The sequence below is a fragment of the Mus caroli genome, unplaced genomic scaffold (genome assembly GCF_978045245.1).
Source record: "Mus caroli unplaced genomic scaffold, Mus_caroli_1 scaffold_7, whole genome shotgun sequence".
NCBI classification, from domain to species: Eukaryota; Metazoa; Chordata; class Mammalia; order Rodentia; family Muridae; genus Mus; species Mus caroli.
In genome coordinates this window covers 106,106-123,497 of record NW_028227262.1, presented here as the reverse complement: position 1 = coordinate 123,497, position 17,392 = coordinate 106,106, and the positions used below count along the sequence as shown (strand labels likewise).

Below are 17,392 nucleotides of genomic sequence, written 5' to 3'. Positions count from 1 at the left end.
ACCCTGAGATTCCACCTCACCAGTCAGAATGGCTAAGATAAAAAACTCAGGTGACAGCAGATGCTGGTGAAGATGTGGAGAAAGATGAACACTCCTCCATTGTTGATGGGATTGTAAGCTGGTACAACCACTCTGGAAATCAGTCTGGAAGTTCCTCAGAAAATTGGACATAGTATTACCTGAGGACCCAGCTATACAAGTCCTGGGCATATACCCAAAAGATTCTCCAACATATAACAAGAACACATGCTCCACTATGTTCATAGCAGCCTTACTTATAATAGCCAGAAGGTGGAAAGAACCCAGATGTCCTTCAACAGAGGAATGGATACAGAAAATGTGGTACATTTAATGATGAATTCATGAAATGCTTAGGCAAATGGATGGAACTAGAAAATGTCATCCTGAGTGAGGTAAGCCAATCAAAAAAGAACACACATGGTATGCACTCACTGATAGATGGATATTAGTCCAAGATACAATTCACAGACCACATGAAGCTCAAGAAGAAGAAACAGCAGAGTGTGGGTATTTTGGTCCTTCTTAGAAAGGGGAACAAAATACTCATGGGAGCAAATATGGAGACAAAGTATAGAGCAGAGACTGAAGGAAAGGCCATCCAGAGACTTTCCCATCTGGGGATTCATCCCATATACAGTCACCAAACCAAACACTATTGTGGATGCCAAGAAGTGCTTGCTGAAAGGAGCCTGATATAGCTGTCTCCTGAGAGGCCTTGCCAGAGCCTTATAAATACAGAGGCGGATGCTCGCAGCCAACCATTAGACTGAGTGTGAGATCCCCAATGGAGGAGTTAGAGAAAGGACTGAAGGAGCTGAAGGGGTTTGCAACCCCATAGGAAGAACAACAATATCAACCACCCAGATCCCCCAGAGCTCCCAGGGACTAAGCCACCAACCAAGGAGTACACATGGCTCCAACTGCATATATAGCAGAGGATGGCCTTGTCAGGCATAAATGGGAGGAGAGGTCCTTGGTTCTATGAAGGCTCGATGGATGCCCCACAGTATAGGGGAATTGATGGGGGGGGCGGGGGGGAGGTGGGAGTGAGTGGGTGGGTGGGTGGAGTAACATCCTCATAGAAGCAGGGGGAAGGGAATGGGAGATGGGATAGGGGGTTTCTGGGAGGGGGGAAACCGGGAAAGGGGATAGCATTTGAAATGTGAATAAAGAAAAAAATATATATATATTACAAAGGGTGGAAGACATTTTCCTTGACGATCAGGCAGCTTTAAGGTTAAAGATTATATTGCATAAGAAATAGGATCAGCCAGGCAGTGGTGGCACACACCTTTAATCCCAGCACTTGGGAGGCAGAGGCAGGCGGATTTCTGAGTTCAAGGCCAGCCAGCACTACACAGAGGAACCCTGTCTCGAAAAACCAAAAAGAAAAAAAGAAAAAAGAAAAGAAAAGAAAGAGAGGGAGGGAGGGAGGGAGGGAGGGAGGAAGAGAGAGAGAGAGAGAGAGAGAGAGAGAGAGAGAGAGAGAGAGAGAGAGAGAGAGGAAAGAAAGAAAGAAAGAAAGAAAGAAAGAAAGAAAGAAAGAAAGAAAGAAAGAAAGAAAGAAAGAAAGAAAGAAGATTACGACCATTTATCTCAAAAGTTTCCTTAGGCTTCAAAAAAATTCTTACGGAGTTGGGTGTAATGGCACATACTTTTAATCCCAGCACTGGGAAGCAGAGGTAGTAGATCTGTGTTTGAAAAACCAAAACCAACCCACCCCCCCAACTCCCTATCAAAATCTAATCAAGCCAATCCAAAATCCAAAGAAATTCTTATGGGGGGGAATGATAGGATGCTTATAAAGCATTCTTGGCAAAAAAAAAAAGTTCCAAAATACTGTCAAACATAATGAGGAACCTGAATAATTACCATACAGTTCAAGTAAGCCATGAATGTCTCATTGATAATAAACATCAGCAGTTGTCTAGTTTGATGGATTGCCAGAATGTTCACATTCTGGTGCTGGATATTCTTTTTTTGTAAATTTGCTCTGCATGCACATACACAGTTTTTTTTTTTGTTGTTGTTTTTTTTTTTTTTTGGATATATGATTGACTGATCCTCTATACCTACTTACTTCATTATTTCATGTTTCCTTTTGAGTCCTTTAAACTGTAAAAGGACTTTTTTATGGTCCCTAACTTCCAAGTAGCCTGATTACTATTAGGCTAGCTGAGCAAAGCTTTATAGAATAAAAAAGATCTTGTACTGGATGGCAGCAGTTTGCAGTAACTGTGTGCAGACTTTTGTTTTTGTTTTATTCTACAAAGCTTTGCTGAGTTAGCCTAATTAACCATCTACTTTCTTTTTTCCTACTCATATTAGGGTAATTTTTTTCCTCTTACAACTCTGTTTTCTTGAAGTGCTTTAACAATAGTAATACTATTGCTATTACTTATTTCCTTCTTTCTCCAAGCCCTTTGTAAACTTGTCACTCTCAGCTAAAAGCTTTTTCCTCCTTCTCTTTCTTCCTCTTTCCTCCTCTTCCTCTTCCTCCTTCCTCATCTGCAGTTTATTGTCAGTTATAAACCATATCAAAATTGACTTGAATCTGAGCCCTGGTGTCACCAATTAATTGCCCATGATTTTTTTTCTTCTTCAGAATTTCAGGCCCAGTTTGTTTGTTTGTTTGTTTGTCTGTTTGTTTGTTTTTTGGCTTTTATTTTCAAGACAGGGTTTCTCTGTATAGCCCTGGCTGTCCTGGAACTCACTTTGTAGACCAGGCTGGCCTCGAACTCAGAAATCGGCCTGCCTCTGCCTCCCAAGTGCTGAGATCAAGGGCGTGCGCCACCCCCACCCCAACTCCCCGGCCAGGCCCAGTTTTTAACTTTCACATCCATTGATTATTTAGATCTTTATTGATATTCTCTTTCTTTCTGTTAACAATGTGTGCTCTGAACCTTAACACCATACTTTTATGTAGGACAGAGAGATAAAGATGTATGAATATATGAGGTCAGTGGAGGTGAATTGTAGAGAATAAAAATATGTGTTAGAAAAGAATGAGAACAATGTTTTTAAGAGTTCTTGTAAATTTCTGGCAAGAAGCTATCCCAGAGTTCAGCTTCAGCAGCTCAGGGATTCCAAGGAGGAAATGTAGAATCGACTACAAGAAGACGCAGAGACATGTTATGGATTTAGGAAGCTCTAATTTTCTCTGATTTTATTTTTTCTTTTATCCCTCATATACTACTCAGAACAAAAGTCTTTATGCAGAAAAAAAAATCACCTCATAGTCACAAGACATATATTAAAAATAATTTCCTCAGAAACCCACATGTGGTTAAACAACTCCCCCATTTTCCCCCATAATTACATCTTGACCCCAAAGCAATAATTCTTTCATTATTGATTGACAAAGTTAATGCAAGCCAAGTATATTTCAGCCAGTTTTCTTGTACTGGATGGCAGCAGTTTGCAGTAACTGTATGCAGACTTTTGGTTTTGTTTTATTCTACAAAGCTTTGCTCAGCTAGCCTAATTAACCATCTACTTTCTTTTTTCCTACTCATATTAGGGTAATTTTTTTCTTCTTACAACTCTGTTTTCTTGAGGTGCATAACAAAAACTTGTAATTACGTTTGTAAGCTACATAGCTAGAAGACACAGACCTAGCCATAGTTACAGTTGATTGCTTTCTTTGATCACTGGCCTATCTCCCACAGGCAAGACTTGTGGGCTTACAATGCCTGAAACTTCCTTGTTCTTATTTTCTATTCCCAATAAGTCTTGCATCCAGCTGGGGGAAGGTATTATCTAGGCTTACTGCTATCTTCTATATATTCCTCATTAGAAGCCCTAACCACCCGTCTTTAAACTATTCCCAGAGTTCAAATGAATCATCATCATTCAGTCTAAACATTACCCTGGAGATATCATCACTTTTATTATTATATACTACAGTAAATTGAACAGAGGAGAATGGGGATCTTCCATGAAGTAATCACACCATGCTAAATACAAAAAGAACACGATAGCACCAGGCATGATGAGGCAGCAAGTGCCATTCTAGGCAATCATTTCTCCTACTTATCTTGGCTTTGCCTCTGTAAGGTACACTCATCACAGCTCTGCTAACAGGTGAGCCATACTACACAAGCTTCATCAGTGACTGTGGTTCCTCCAGCATGCCCATTACCATAGTTACTGACAATAATTAGGAGTTCAAAGATTATGTAAGATATAACATTATTTGTAGTTAGGATTAGGTCGTATATTATAAGAGATTCACAGACAAAAAATTCCAAGATAAGTAGTTTGGGTTTTCTGTGGCAATTCTACAATCACAAACTTTCAGATTTATTTTTCCTCTCCCATTTGTAGGACTGGCTTACATGACAAAAAAATTATGTTTCCAAATGCTTCTGTGCTCTAGCCATTATGTTTGTATCCTACACTGGAAGAAAGTAGATACCTCAAATGAATTGGTTCATTTTACACAGCTTCTCTGCCTTCTATCCACTAACTTCTGTTTACCCCCAGAAAACAGCAAAGTTAGGGAAAGTAGCTTTGTAGCTTGGGAACTTGTTATCCCAAGGGGCATCAACATTATTGAATAAGAGGTGGGAAAATAATATGTCAACAACTTACAATCCTATTCACCATGGCTGACAAGGCTAGAGATAAAGGAGTAATGGGTTAACTTTAGTCAAGCCTATTTCTTACGTTGCCTGCCGTTTGTTTGTTTGTTTGTTTGTTTGTTTATACTCTTCTCATTGGACCTGAGAAAAAGTTTTATGCATATATTTTTGTGGTTTTTGTTTTGTCAGACAGAATCTCACTATGCAGCGTAGGCTAGCCTGGAACTTATTACAGTCTTCTGAGTGTCTCACACTTGCTTATCTTTTGCATTTACTTGAAGTGGAAACTTCTAGTTCTTTGAAAAGTTAGTTATGTCAAATGATATTTTGCTGGGCACACAGGTGAAATGATGTCTTGCTAAAGCAAATGTGAAAGAATCTTTTCCTGAAGCAGACATAGGTGAAAGGATGTTTGGATATAGCAAACACATGAAAGGACCCAGAATGAACAAATATAAATATGACCTCACAGACAATGGAGCACTGAACTTTGGTTTGATTTGCCCCACCTCACTATTCTTCGCTAAAGACATGCATGTGTTGGTTTGCCTTACATATCGTTGTGGAACTCAACTTGTGATAACTCCAACATTGAGAGAAACTCACCCAAGAACTGCTTTCGAAGTTCCTGCGGCAGTTGCTGCTTCTGCAGCTTTGCCTCAGGCTGGTTGGCAAGCCTGGTAGTTTCTTCAGAATTGAATTACAGCTGTCTGGTGTCTGCTTGCTGAAAGGACTGGATGGTAGCTGCTGGTTTGTGCCTGGGGTCTGCCTGCCTAGAGGACTGGTCTGCGGCTGCTGAATCATATTTGATGTTTGCTATGGGATTGAACTCACCACCCCCCCACCCCCCACCCCCGCAAAGAACTATTGCTGAACAGGTCCACTTTCCCCATGTCCTAATAACTTCTCTCTTCCTCTGCTGGGTGGAGGGCTAGAGAAGAGTTGAACCCTTGTTATAAGTAGGTTGCAAAAAATTTATGCCTCCATTTACTGGGTTCTTTTACTTGACACAGGTCTGTCATAGACAGACAACATGGTGTAGTTGGTAGGTAGATTCTGCTACTTAGCTTTGAATACTGTCTGTGCTACTTTATTCACTCACAGGCAACTAAACCTGTTGAATACCAAATTAAAATAATACTCTCTCTTACTATAAGACGTTACTTTGGGCCTAGGCAGCTTTTAAAAATTGAAGTAATGAAGTAAAACATCCTGTTTTATGAGAACAATAAGAAACACTCAAAACATATAGCCAGTGCATATTATTAACCAATAAGAATGCAAATGCCTAAATTCAGAAGAAAACAATAAAACCAAGAATGCTTCATTTCCTTCTTCTTCTTCTTCTTCTTCTTCTTCTTCTTCTTCTTCTTCTTCTTCTTCTTCTTCCTCCAACTCCTCCTCTTCCTCTTCCTCTTCCTCTTCTTCTTCTTCTTCTTTCTTCTTTCTTCTTTCTTCTTTCTTCTTTCTTCTTTCTTCTTTCTTCTTCTTCCTTTTTTCTCTTCCTCCTTCTCTTCTTCCTCCTCTTCTTCAAACATTTGTGTGTGTGTGTATCTGTACATGTGTGTGCGTGCTGAGGTTAGAGGTCAACAATAGGGTTACTTTATTTGGGGGAAGGGTCTTTCAGTGAGCCTCAATCTCAGATTGAGACAGACTGATTATCCATCAAACCTCAGGAATTCTTCCATTTCTGCCTACCCCTTCCATTCCCATGTAGAGGAATTTTAATCCAGCAATTTGGCTACTCTGGCAAGGAATCATATCCAAAGACCCAAGTCTTGTATGATTTGGCTGGAATACAGCCATACCCTTAGTGTACACTTTTAATCTCTCTGGTTGAAATATACATGTGCCTTTAGTACACACCTTTAATCCCAAACATTGGCATCTAATTGAGGGACAGACAAAGTGATAAACCAGAGATTTGACAGAATGAGTCAAAGATAACACACACCCAACTCTCACAAGAGAGTACACAAGCAGTGCAGAGAGAGAATAAGACAGTTTGTGGAGACCGTACAGTAGAGTTTGGAAGTATAGTACAGTTCAGCACAGTTGAGTTTGTCAGTTCAGAGGCAGTTTTTCCAAACTGAGCAATTCAGAGAGAAGCTGAGAGAAGCCAGTTTGCTTGGAGAGGAGTTTTGAGCCAGAACAGCTTAGTTGAACCAGCCAGTCAGAATGCAGAAAGATTTAGAAAGGGCAAGCTTATTCAGCAGTAAGTCTCGGAGGCTGAGAACATTCTAGACCTAGGTTAGCAGATGGAGACTGGAAACTGAAGCCTTCAAGGTCTGGGCTTGCAGAAGATTTGATTGTATGGATACTAGAAGCTTCCAGGCTTATGCCTGGATAGATAGAAATGCTCTGGGCTCAGCCTATGCCATGCATTTGTAAAGCCTGTGTACAGCTCTCATCTCATCTCCTCTTCTGAGGAAATAAAAACATTTACACCCTTAGTGTTGGGATTGCAGATGTGTGCTGCTTTGCCTGACATTTTTTACACAGGTACTGAGGATTGAATTCAAGTTTAATATATGTGTGGAAAGCACTTACCCATTAAGCCATCTTTGTAACCCTCTTTTTTGTATTTGATGAAAATGACTTTATTTGTTCTACATTGTCAAAAGTGAATTATAAAAAAATACACTTCACCTTGATAATTCAACATCAATACTAATTACTGTTAATAAGGGAAGTTCAAACATTCCCTCATTATTTTCTTGTTTGGGTTTTCACAAAAGACTTTTTTTTTCTCCCTGGAATAGTTTGAAATAGCTGTTTTCCAGAAAACAAAACAAAACAAACCTCTTTTCTATGGTTCTATCTTCGGGAAAGAAGCTTTCCTTTTCTGAGTCTTAAGCTAGAATAACTCCCTTTGAGACAAACTTTTTGTGTAGGCAGACTATAGTAAAGGCTGATTCCAGTATGATTTCTCAGCTGAGTGGAATGAATGGTTTAATAAGTTCTCCAAAGAGATAGGCTTGATTTAACATAAAATTTGCATATAAATAAAACATCTAGATTTCTTCATACAGTTTAATGAAGCCAGCAATTTTGTGTTCTAGTGAATATGCATTCAACGAATACCTATTAGCAAGAAAGATGGAAGAAAGAAAGTGCAGGAAAACTAGGGAAAAATGTAATTGGGGATAAACACTTGATTTTTAATTGGGAAAAGGAACATGAAATATTCCTGTTATAGTTAGAGCATCAGGAAATAACACAATGATCTAAAAAGTAGTTTCTTTTTAATGTGCATTTAATAACCAAGATATTCACTGGAGAAGACAGAAAAAATAGCCACCCGATAACAACCCTAACCCTAACCCTGATATATATATATATATATATATATATATATATATATATTTGCTTTTAAAACTGGATGTTGGTTCGGCACTGACTGCTCTTCCAGAGGACTCAGGTTTAATTCCCAGCACCCACTGAGTGGCTTACAACCATCTGTAACTCTATTTCCAGAGGAATCAGACACCCTCTTCTGGCTTCTGTGGGCACCAGACCTATAAGTGATGCACAGGTATACATGTAGACAAAATGCCCTTATACATAAAATAATAAAATAAAAAATTAAAACATGACTCTATAAGATATCTAGAGAATTTCCTTCTAGTTATAATACTATGAAGTATGTGTATTTCACTTTTATTTCTAGATAGATATGTTTTGCTAAGCAAGCAGGGTTTTTTTTTTTTGGATTTCTTGTTACGCATATGTTTTTCCATGTATTGATTATTAAAGTTTATGTATTTGGATGGCATCAGTAGTAGTAAAAGTCTAGGTTCTAATGTAATGGAAAGAAGCTGATATAGAGCCTCAGAAATACACCAGCCATATAATTATGGGATTATAGCCATCTGTATTTTAATATCAAGATTTATTGATGAATAACACTGCCAGAAAAGATAAGAACTGGAAATTTCAAGAGGGATTAAGGAAAGAAAGCTTCGAATATCTGTCAGAGGCACTTTACTAGGTTAGATTACAGATTCTACTTTGAGACCCATAGTTGGGCAACAATGAATGTTCAGGACTGAGCAAGTGATTTCAGGCAAAGATTTGGAAATCTTGAGTTTATCTGTTTTCAAGGTAGAAGATGACACAAGTGGGAGCTTTTTTATTACCCACATATTCTTTAATTACTTTATAAGTATAAAATAAATACATAAATATATAAAAATCTAAAAACAAATAAATATAAAAATACTATTTTATATATAAAAATACAAAAGTTGTAAATATTTTATAAGTATAAATTATAAATGTAAATATACATTACTCTCAGAAAGAAAAATTCTAAGATTTGTAGTCATATTTTTCCTTTAATAGTACATATATTTAAAAATATGTATATATTACAGAAAGAAAATACTTCTATGTTCATTAAATTCAACATGAGAACAAGTTTACTCTTGTACAAATGTTGCCATCTGTAGATTGCCACTTGTATGTCTTAAAAGAGACTTTCAGTTAGATACTGAAAATTAAAAATATTAAAGAACTTAGTGAATAAATATAGTTATGTCAGATTCCTCTTCCTTCTCAGTGGAACTCTCCTAACTTCAGTACCTTCTGAATACCAGTGAGATATCATGGGATATCCTTGAAGCAGACACACACCATTATGATTTATGGCTGACTTGGAAAGGAGTGGCATTAAAGAGATTGAGAGAAATTGATGTTTTATACAGAAAATAATTAGAATCTGTATTTTATGTCATCAGCAGAAATAAATTTCAGGTAGATTAGAAGATTTAAACATTAGGTTATAGCAGTGAAAGATGCAATATTGTAAGCAAAAGGAATAGATTTTGCAAATTTGTAATACAAAAGCAAACTGCAACAGGATACATAAGGAAGATTTCTAACATATAAATTTAAAAGTAATATACAATATATTTTAACATGTATACACATGCAATGAAGAATAAATAAAATGAAAAATGTGATATTTGGATTGTGTTAATTTGGGCAGAAGCTGGGAGTACAATGAGGGAGATAGCAATAAAATGTGGACAGACTTTTGGGGCTAACAAAGTCTGCTGTGGTTGCTGGGATTTGAACTCAGGACCTTCAGAAGAGCAGTCAGTGCTCTTAACTGCTGAGTCATCTCCCCAGCCCTGTTTTTTTTTTTAAGTTATAAATATTTGTTTATTTTTGTTTAGTTTGTCATAAGTTTTCTTTTATGTGTATCTAGCATATAATGAAGTTCTGAAATATCTCAGATAGTTAAAAAGGGAATTTGTTGAACAAGTCAGAGGTACCCTTTACAAACTATCAAGGAAAGGAAAAAAATTTCTTGTGGCTTGAGAGATGGTTCAGCTGTCAAAAGTGCTTCATGCTCTTTCAGAGGGTTCGAGTTAAATTCCCAGCATCCATACTGGGTAGCCCACAGCTTCCTGTAATTTTAGCTTCAGGATATTTTATGCCCTTTTCCAGACTCTGAAGGCACCTACACTCACATATGCACAGACAACTGTCTAATAGACACAATTAAAAATAAAGCTTAATTTTAAAAAACCAACCAACCAAACAAACAAACAAACAAACAAAAAACAAGCTTGTCCAGATTCAGAAAGATAAATGGCACATATTTACTTGTGGAACCTGTATTTCAAATTTGTGTGTGTCTGTGTGTGTGAGAGAGACAGAGAGACAGAGACACAAATACACGCACACGCATACAGAGAGAGAGAGAGAGAGAGAGAGAGAGAGAGAGAGAGAGAGAAAGAACTAGATGTGATCATGAAAGATGAAAGGGAAGGAAAAGGATCTTAAGGGGTAGGAAATAAAGAAGATAGTGGAATCCATATGACATATGAGTAGTAGGACTGAGTGAAGGAAGAGAAAGAACCACTGGGAGGAAGGGTAAGAGAGCTCAGGAGAGGGAAGTGGGGAAAAGGAACAAATGAAAACAAAGAAAATAATTCACATATAAAGATGCACAATGAAACCCGATTACTTTACATGGTAACCTAAAAATTAATAGCAAAAATGAAAAAAATTAGGCCTTAAATTGACATATTTAATCAAGAAGCTATTGGGTATTGAATTGGGATAAAAATTTCAGGAGTGCTAAATTAACTTAGAGGCTATTTAAGAAGTAATGAAAGTATGGTCCATGCTATCGTTGGCTGTTATGGACAGGGCAGCTTCTTTTGTAGTGTTATAGATGAGTGCAGACTCACAATTGAGAATTAAAGACATTAAAGGCTTCAGTGGCAATGCCCCACCCCCACCCCAGGAAGAAAGAAAGAAAGAAAGAAAGGAAGGAAGGAAGGAAGGGAGGGAGGGAGGGAGGGAGGGAGGGAGGGAGGGAGGGAGGGAGGGAGGGAGGGAGGGAGGGAGAGAGAGAGAGAGAGAGAGAGAGAGAGAGAGAGAGAGAGAGAGAGAAAGAAAGAAAGAAAGAAAGAAAGAAAGAAAGAAAGAAAGAAAGAAAGAAACTGTTTAGTCAGGAAGCTATTGAAGAGAGGTTTGTTGGTTTGTTGGTTTGTTTGTTGGTTTGTTTGTTTGTTTTGAGACAGGGTTTCTCTGTGTAGCCCTGGCTGTCCTGGAACTCACTCTGTAGACCAGGCTGGCCTCGAACTCAGAAATCCGCCTGCCTCTGCCTCCCAAGTGCTGGGATTAAAGGCATGCGCACCACGTTTGGCTTGAGAGTTTTTAAAAATTGTGATAAAATGCTTAAGTGTAGCTCTTCACAGATTATGGCTTCTGACAGGGGTGTTGTAGGGAAGGACTCAGTTATTTTAAGTGGCTGGCCACTGGGAGTTTGACCATGAGTCATGGTCATGAGTATATGGGTAACACAAATTGAATGTGATTTGTTTGTTTGCTGGTTTGTTTGTTTGTTTGTGAGAGCGAACACAAGGATGGGAGGATGTCAAAGGATAAGCAATCCACAAACACAGAGAAGCTAAGTAACAGGGGGGAGGGATCTAGTGGGGAACACACTGATCTCCTTGAAAATCTCCCTGGGGAAATAGAATAGATTTTATGTGTGCAGTGGTGGTGGGGACTGGAACAGGAGGATCAGGTGGGCAGGGGGAAGGAATGCAGGGAGAGACAGCTAGAATTGAGGGGTGGCATGGTAACCCAGTACAATGGAAGCTTTCTAAAATTTATGGAAGCAATCCTAAAGAAACTTCCTAGGAAGAACAACAATATCAACCAACCAGACCTCCCCAGAGCTCCCACTGACTAAGCCACCAATCAAGGAGTACACATGGCTTGTGAGGCATAAATGGGAGGAGAGGTCCTTGGTCTTATGAAGGCTCAATGGATACCCCAGTATAGGGGAATTGATGGCTGGGATGTGGGAGTGGGTGGGTAGGTGGAGGAACACCCTCATAGAAGCAGGGGGAGGAGGATGGGAGATAGGACAGGGGGTTTTGGGGGTGGGGGGTACTCGGAAAGGGGATAACATTTGAAATGTAAATAAAGAAAATATCCAATTTAAAAAAATAAAAGAAACCTCCAAAAAACAGGGGATACTGAGTCCCTGTGAGTTTTTTTTTTTTCTTTTCAGTCTATCACCCATTATTGGTCTAGCATTATTGCCAATGTACTAACAAATTGATGCAATTATTATTTTCTTTCTTGGAAAATTATTTGTGGGTGTTTTCTAGAAAGAAAACAATAACATAAAATTTGATGAGCTACAGGATGTGTCTAAACAATGTAGCATAAAGAACCTAAGAATGTTTCTAAGTTTTCTTTGACTCATTTTTGCAAGATATATACTTTTTTTTTTCTTTTTTTCTTTTTGGTTTTTTGAGACAAGGTTTTTCTGTGTAGCCCTGGCTGTCCTGGAACTCACTCTGTAGACCAGGCTGGCCTCGAACTCAGAAATCCGCCTGCCTCTGCCTCCCAAGTGCTGGAATTAAAGGCATGTGCCACCACGCCCGGCTGATATTTACATTTTTTTGTTTACCTTACAATTGCATTTGAAGAGGTTAGAGGTATAACTTTTAACATGTACTTAGTCTAAGTGAGAGCCAGGTTTCAATCCTCCCAGACTGGGTATGCGTTATTAGAAGCATTAGCTATGATAGACTGTTACACATTTGCGTTTGTATATTCATTTATTATTTTTTTAATCTAGCAGTATTTCAGAATAGCTTTTCTTATATGAAAAACCAAATTTGCCTCAGTTTGTTCAATAATCTTGAGGTGTCTCTTATTGTGCACTCTCTCTTTCCAAATTTGCAGGCATTTGGGCAGTCCTTCTCTATCCACCGTAAAGTAGCTGAGGATGGAGAGACTCGGGAGGAAACACTTCTTCAGGAGTCTGCATCTAAAGAAGCTTACTATCTAAACAAGATCTTGGAGATGCAGAATGAGTTGAAGCAGAGCCGGGCTGTGGTTACAAATGTCCAGGCAGAAAATGAGAGGCTCTCGGCCGTCGTACAGGAACTGAAAGAGGTAAACAAGACAGTTCCCTTTAAGATTTGTCTTTCAAGATCTAATTGTCTTTAGAAATCCCCTTACAGAAACATGTGTTTCACCAACACTAGATGTTTTTAATCCAGTTAGGTTAACAATCAAACTAACCAATAGTGCCAAACTATAGACCAACTCTTTAACATATGGGTTATAGTATTTTTTAAATTAATTTATTTTATTTATATGAGTACACTGTTGCTGTCTTCAGACACATCAGAAGAGGGCATAGGATTCTATTACAGATGGTTGTAAGCCACCATGTGGTTGCTGGGAATTGAACTCAGGACCTCTGGAAGAACAGTCAGTGCTCTTAACCACTGAGCCATCTCTCCAACCCCCACATAGGTTATAGTATTAAGTAAGCTTCTTTCTATTCAGCATGAAGATGATATTCCATCACCACAACCAGAGAGAGAGAGAGAGAGAGAGAGAGAACAGTCTTGCAGTCTTGTCAGGAAGCCATTAAAAAGAACTCTTAAAAACTGTGAGAAGGATGAAGTGTTGCTCCTCACAATTGATGGCTTTTGACAGGGGTGAGGTAAGGTGGGAGGGACACAGAAGACCTCAGTTTTCTTTAAGCAACTGGCCACTGGGAGTGTGATCATGCTCCAGTGAACAAGGGCAACACAAATGAACTTGCTTTCTTTTCTTCTTTTTTTTGGGGGGGGGGGGCGGGAGGAGGATCACAAAGGGAGAGGATGGTCCTGGGAAAGAGAGTGTGATTGGATGAATTATGTGAAATTTCCAGTCAGTAAAAATACTATATTGGGAAAAGTATAGTTCTTATTTTTATATCTCCTGCTTCCCTCCAAGGTTCCCATACTAGTGTTTGGCCAGTCTACTTGTTATTTTTTGGTTAAATGAAGAATTGATTCCCTTTGTTTTGCTAACTGTGTTTCTAGTTTTTCAATATATAAAGAATAATTTCTTGAGTTTTCTATTTGTCTGGACTGGTTTAGCCTACCACTAACAATTTTATTTTAACAAAACTGTCTTACATTTCCTTCTTAGAGTGTGGTCTGAGGCCAGACCCTGGACATTCTTCTTTAGTTTGACTTGCATCATCTGTGTAGTGAAATGTGTAATAAAGCTTTTGTGTCTGGCTTTAAATGAAATGTATAGTAAAGCCTTTGCTATGTTTGGGTTAATCAATAGAGGCTAAGAAATTGTTATGAGACTGTTTGAACCTTGAAGAAATGTTATCTTTATAGAGGTCTGCACTTGGTGCTAAATGAGAGCTTACAGCTGCACTAATCCTAGTCCTAAGACACTCCTGGCAAACTTGAAATTTTTATTTTTGATTATGACTAGCCATAGTCAAAAGGGACTGAGATTTGTGTGGGTTGTCTGCTCTTATGAGCAGCAAGGGCAAGATCACTTTGGCAGTTGGAACATTTCCAAGTCCCCGTTAACTTTATGATGTTTGAATAAAGTAACTGGAGTGAGCTAACCAGGTGTCAGTCTTCCCTGAGTGACTGCACCCCTCTCCACCTTCGGAAAATGAAGGCTTAGCATCTTGGTGAGTTTTCTCTCTACTGACAATATGATCTATGGCCAATATCAGTCAATACATGTGTTTACAATGTGTTAAAAAAGAGGAAGAAGGGGTAGAAAAAGAGGAGGAAGGAGGAGAAAGAGAAAGAGGAGGAGGAGGAGGAGGAGGAGGAGGAGGAAGTCGTCCTTAGTCACTACTGACTACTACCAACCTTTACCATTGTTGGAAATCCTTAAAAATGCAAACCATTGGGTCTATATATTGGTTTTCTCCTTAAATGTTCAACTCAGTTTTAATTTTTCAGTTTCAATTTTTAATTTGTTTATTCATTATCTTTAATACCTATAGTAACCTAGGAAGATGCCTTTAAAACAAATAATATGTGCTCTTCTACTAGAGCTTTTATTTTCTTTTTCAAGAAGTGCACAAAAGTGAAATCGTTTAGCATGTAGTTTTTGAGACTGAATCCTTTTTTCCTGTCGTAATGCATTTGAGATTCATCTTTGTTGGATATTTCAACCTCAAATTTGTTCCTTTTTATAGCTGGATATTATTCTACTATATTAACATATTACAGTTTCTTTAACTGATTGCCCTGGCTTTGATTCCCAACATCCACATGATGTCTGGCAAGCATCTGTAACTCTAATTCTAGTGCCCTCTTCTGGCCTCTCTGGGCACCAGGCATGTAAGTGATGCACATATATGCATGCAGGCAAAATACACATGCATATAATAAACATGAAATAAAACTAAAACACACATGCATATAATAAACATGAAATAAAACTATCATTTGCCAGTGTGTAATGCTGTGCTTTTTATTACTATAATAAGGTACCTGAGATAAGCTATTTTGCAAAGAAAAGAGAATGATTTAGTTTATAGTTCTGGAGATTCAGGGATATCCACTCAGCTCTAGTGAGGACCCTGTGGTGATGGTAGGAATGTCTGTACGAGAGAGGGATCACATCATCAAAGAGGAAGCCAGAGACATTTTGATTCCATAATACCTTCTAAGGGTACACCTCCAGCTAACCTAAGAATCTCATGCTATGCCTACCTCTTAAATGTTCTACTTCCCTAGACTGTCACATGGAGGACCAAGCTCCCAACACATGCCCTTGAGAAACAAACCATATTCAAACTGTAGCATAGAGTAAAATAATTTTTCATTGTAATGAAGCCTAACATATAAAAAGTAAGTCTAGATAGAAAAATGAAGTCCAAGCACTGAGCTTTGGGCTACGTCAGCATGGAAAGATTGGATAAGAGAAGGGGAAGTAGTGGAATAAACTAAAATAATAGTGGGGTAGAAGGAAAATAAAGGGAGAATGGTTCCTTGACAGCAAATGAAAAAGGTAATTTTTAGGAAGAGAGTGATCAACAGTACAGTGATATTAAAGGGACAAAGAAGAATCTGAATTGACCATTGGATTTAGCAACATGTTGCTATTGGTTACCTTAATGAGAGAATTACAAAATACCTTGATTAGAGTTGACCTAAAAGGAAATACAGGAGTCCTATTATAAAAGATCTTAATAATCACTAATATTAATAATAATATTAATAATTTTAGGAGATCTTATAGAGTCATCATTAATAATTAAGAATTCATCTATTTGTCTATATAGCATCACTACAAGACATCTTTGTTGTTCTGCAGAAATCTGCTCAAAGGGGTGGGCTAATACCTAGTGATTATTGTATCTATTTATTAATAACAGGAAAAGCATACTAATAGCAGGAATCTTTCCTAAAATGAAGTTCTTTTCGGCCTTGCCTAGAGAATCAAATCCATCATTAACTTTACAGTCCATGGTGGAACCATGTCAGGATGATCACTTGCTAGTTTTTAACTTCTCCTTGATGGCTCCTGGCAGAATAAATTTCCTTTCTTTATAAAGTACCTAATCTTGGGCATTCTGTTATAGCATAAAAAGGGTCCATAATCATTATAGAAATTGAATTCAACAAGTATTTTTTGAAATCAAAGTAGATTGTTGATGTGCTGATTTAACTACTGTTAGACTTGAATTTTCTTTAATATATTCTACCAAGTTGCAAGCTAAAACCATTTTATTTGACCTATTCTTGGTCTTGGCTGCCCATAATTTATCTTAAGCTACAATATCAGGAAATTTGTTAAAGCTATAAACATACCATTTCATATTAAGTAAGAATAATGTATTTACTAAAACTTGTTTATGTTTCTTACTTAAAACTTTTCAAATAATTGAAATTAGAAGTTTAGTGCAAACTTTATAAGTAGGTTCACCTCCATATTAGCATTTAATCATCACATATTAGCTGAGTAACCTCAGGCAGGTGGTTTATCTTGAACCTCAGTATTGTTGTCTAACAAATGAGACTAGTGGCAGCACCTGCTGTATGAGACTGTTGTATTAGTAAGTGTATTACTCAGTGGGAAGCACTTGGAACAGTAACTATTGCAAAGCTAACTTTAGTTGTTATGTTATCTGAATGCTGTTTGTGTGCGTTTATTAGATATATTTAAGATTTTCTTCAATATATCACTCTAAAGTAGAGTTGCTATATCAGATCAAAAACTTTTAAAAGAAGACCTGTAGAAAGTTAAATCACTTTTATAAACGATCAAACAACTTTATGTTTCTATTAGTAAGAGAAAAAAGTTTTCCATTCCTGGCAGCCTGTGGTTCATGATTGGACTCCTAGCAACTTGGAATGTTGAGGCATCACTAACAAGTTTGAAGCTAGCTTGGGTACATTGTGAAATCCTATCTTTAAAAAAAGAAAAGGGAAAAATATCTATAAAAAGAAAGCTATCCAGGTATAATGATTGCAGAATTTAAG

The 17,392-nt window shown here is 37.8% G+C and overlaps 1 protein-coding gene across 5 annotated transcripts in view; it reads left to right on the top strand.

Moving 5' to 3' along the window:
• Bicd1 (BICD cargo adaptor 1) overlaps positions 1 to 17,392 on the top strand; it is a 131,929-nt gene that overhangs the window by 46,867 nt on the left and 67,670 nt on the right. For all 5 annotated transcript variants that reach the window (XM_021165151.3, XM_021165150.3, XM_029478583.2 and 2 more), the window contains exon 2: positions 12,828 to 13,040. In XM_021165151.3, coding sequence (XP_021020810.1) covers positions 12,828 to 13,040 — 213 coding nt within the window. The remainder of the gene's footprint in view (positions 1 to 12,827; positions 13,041 to 17,392) is intronic.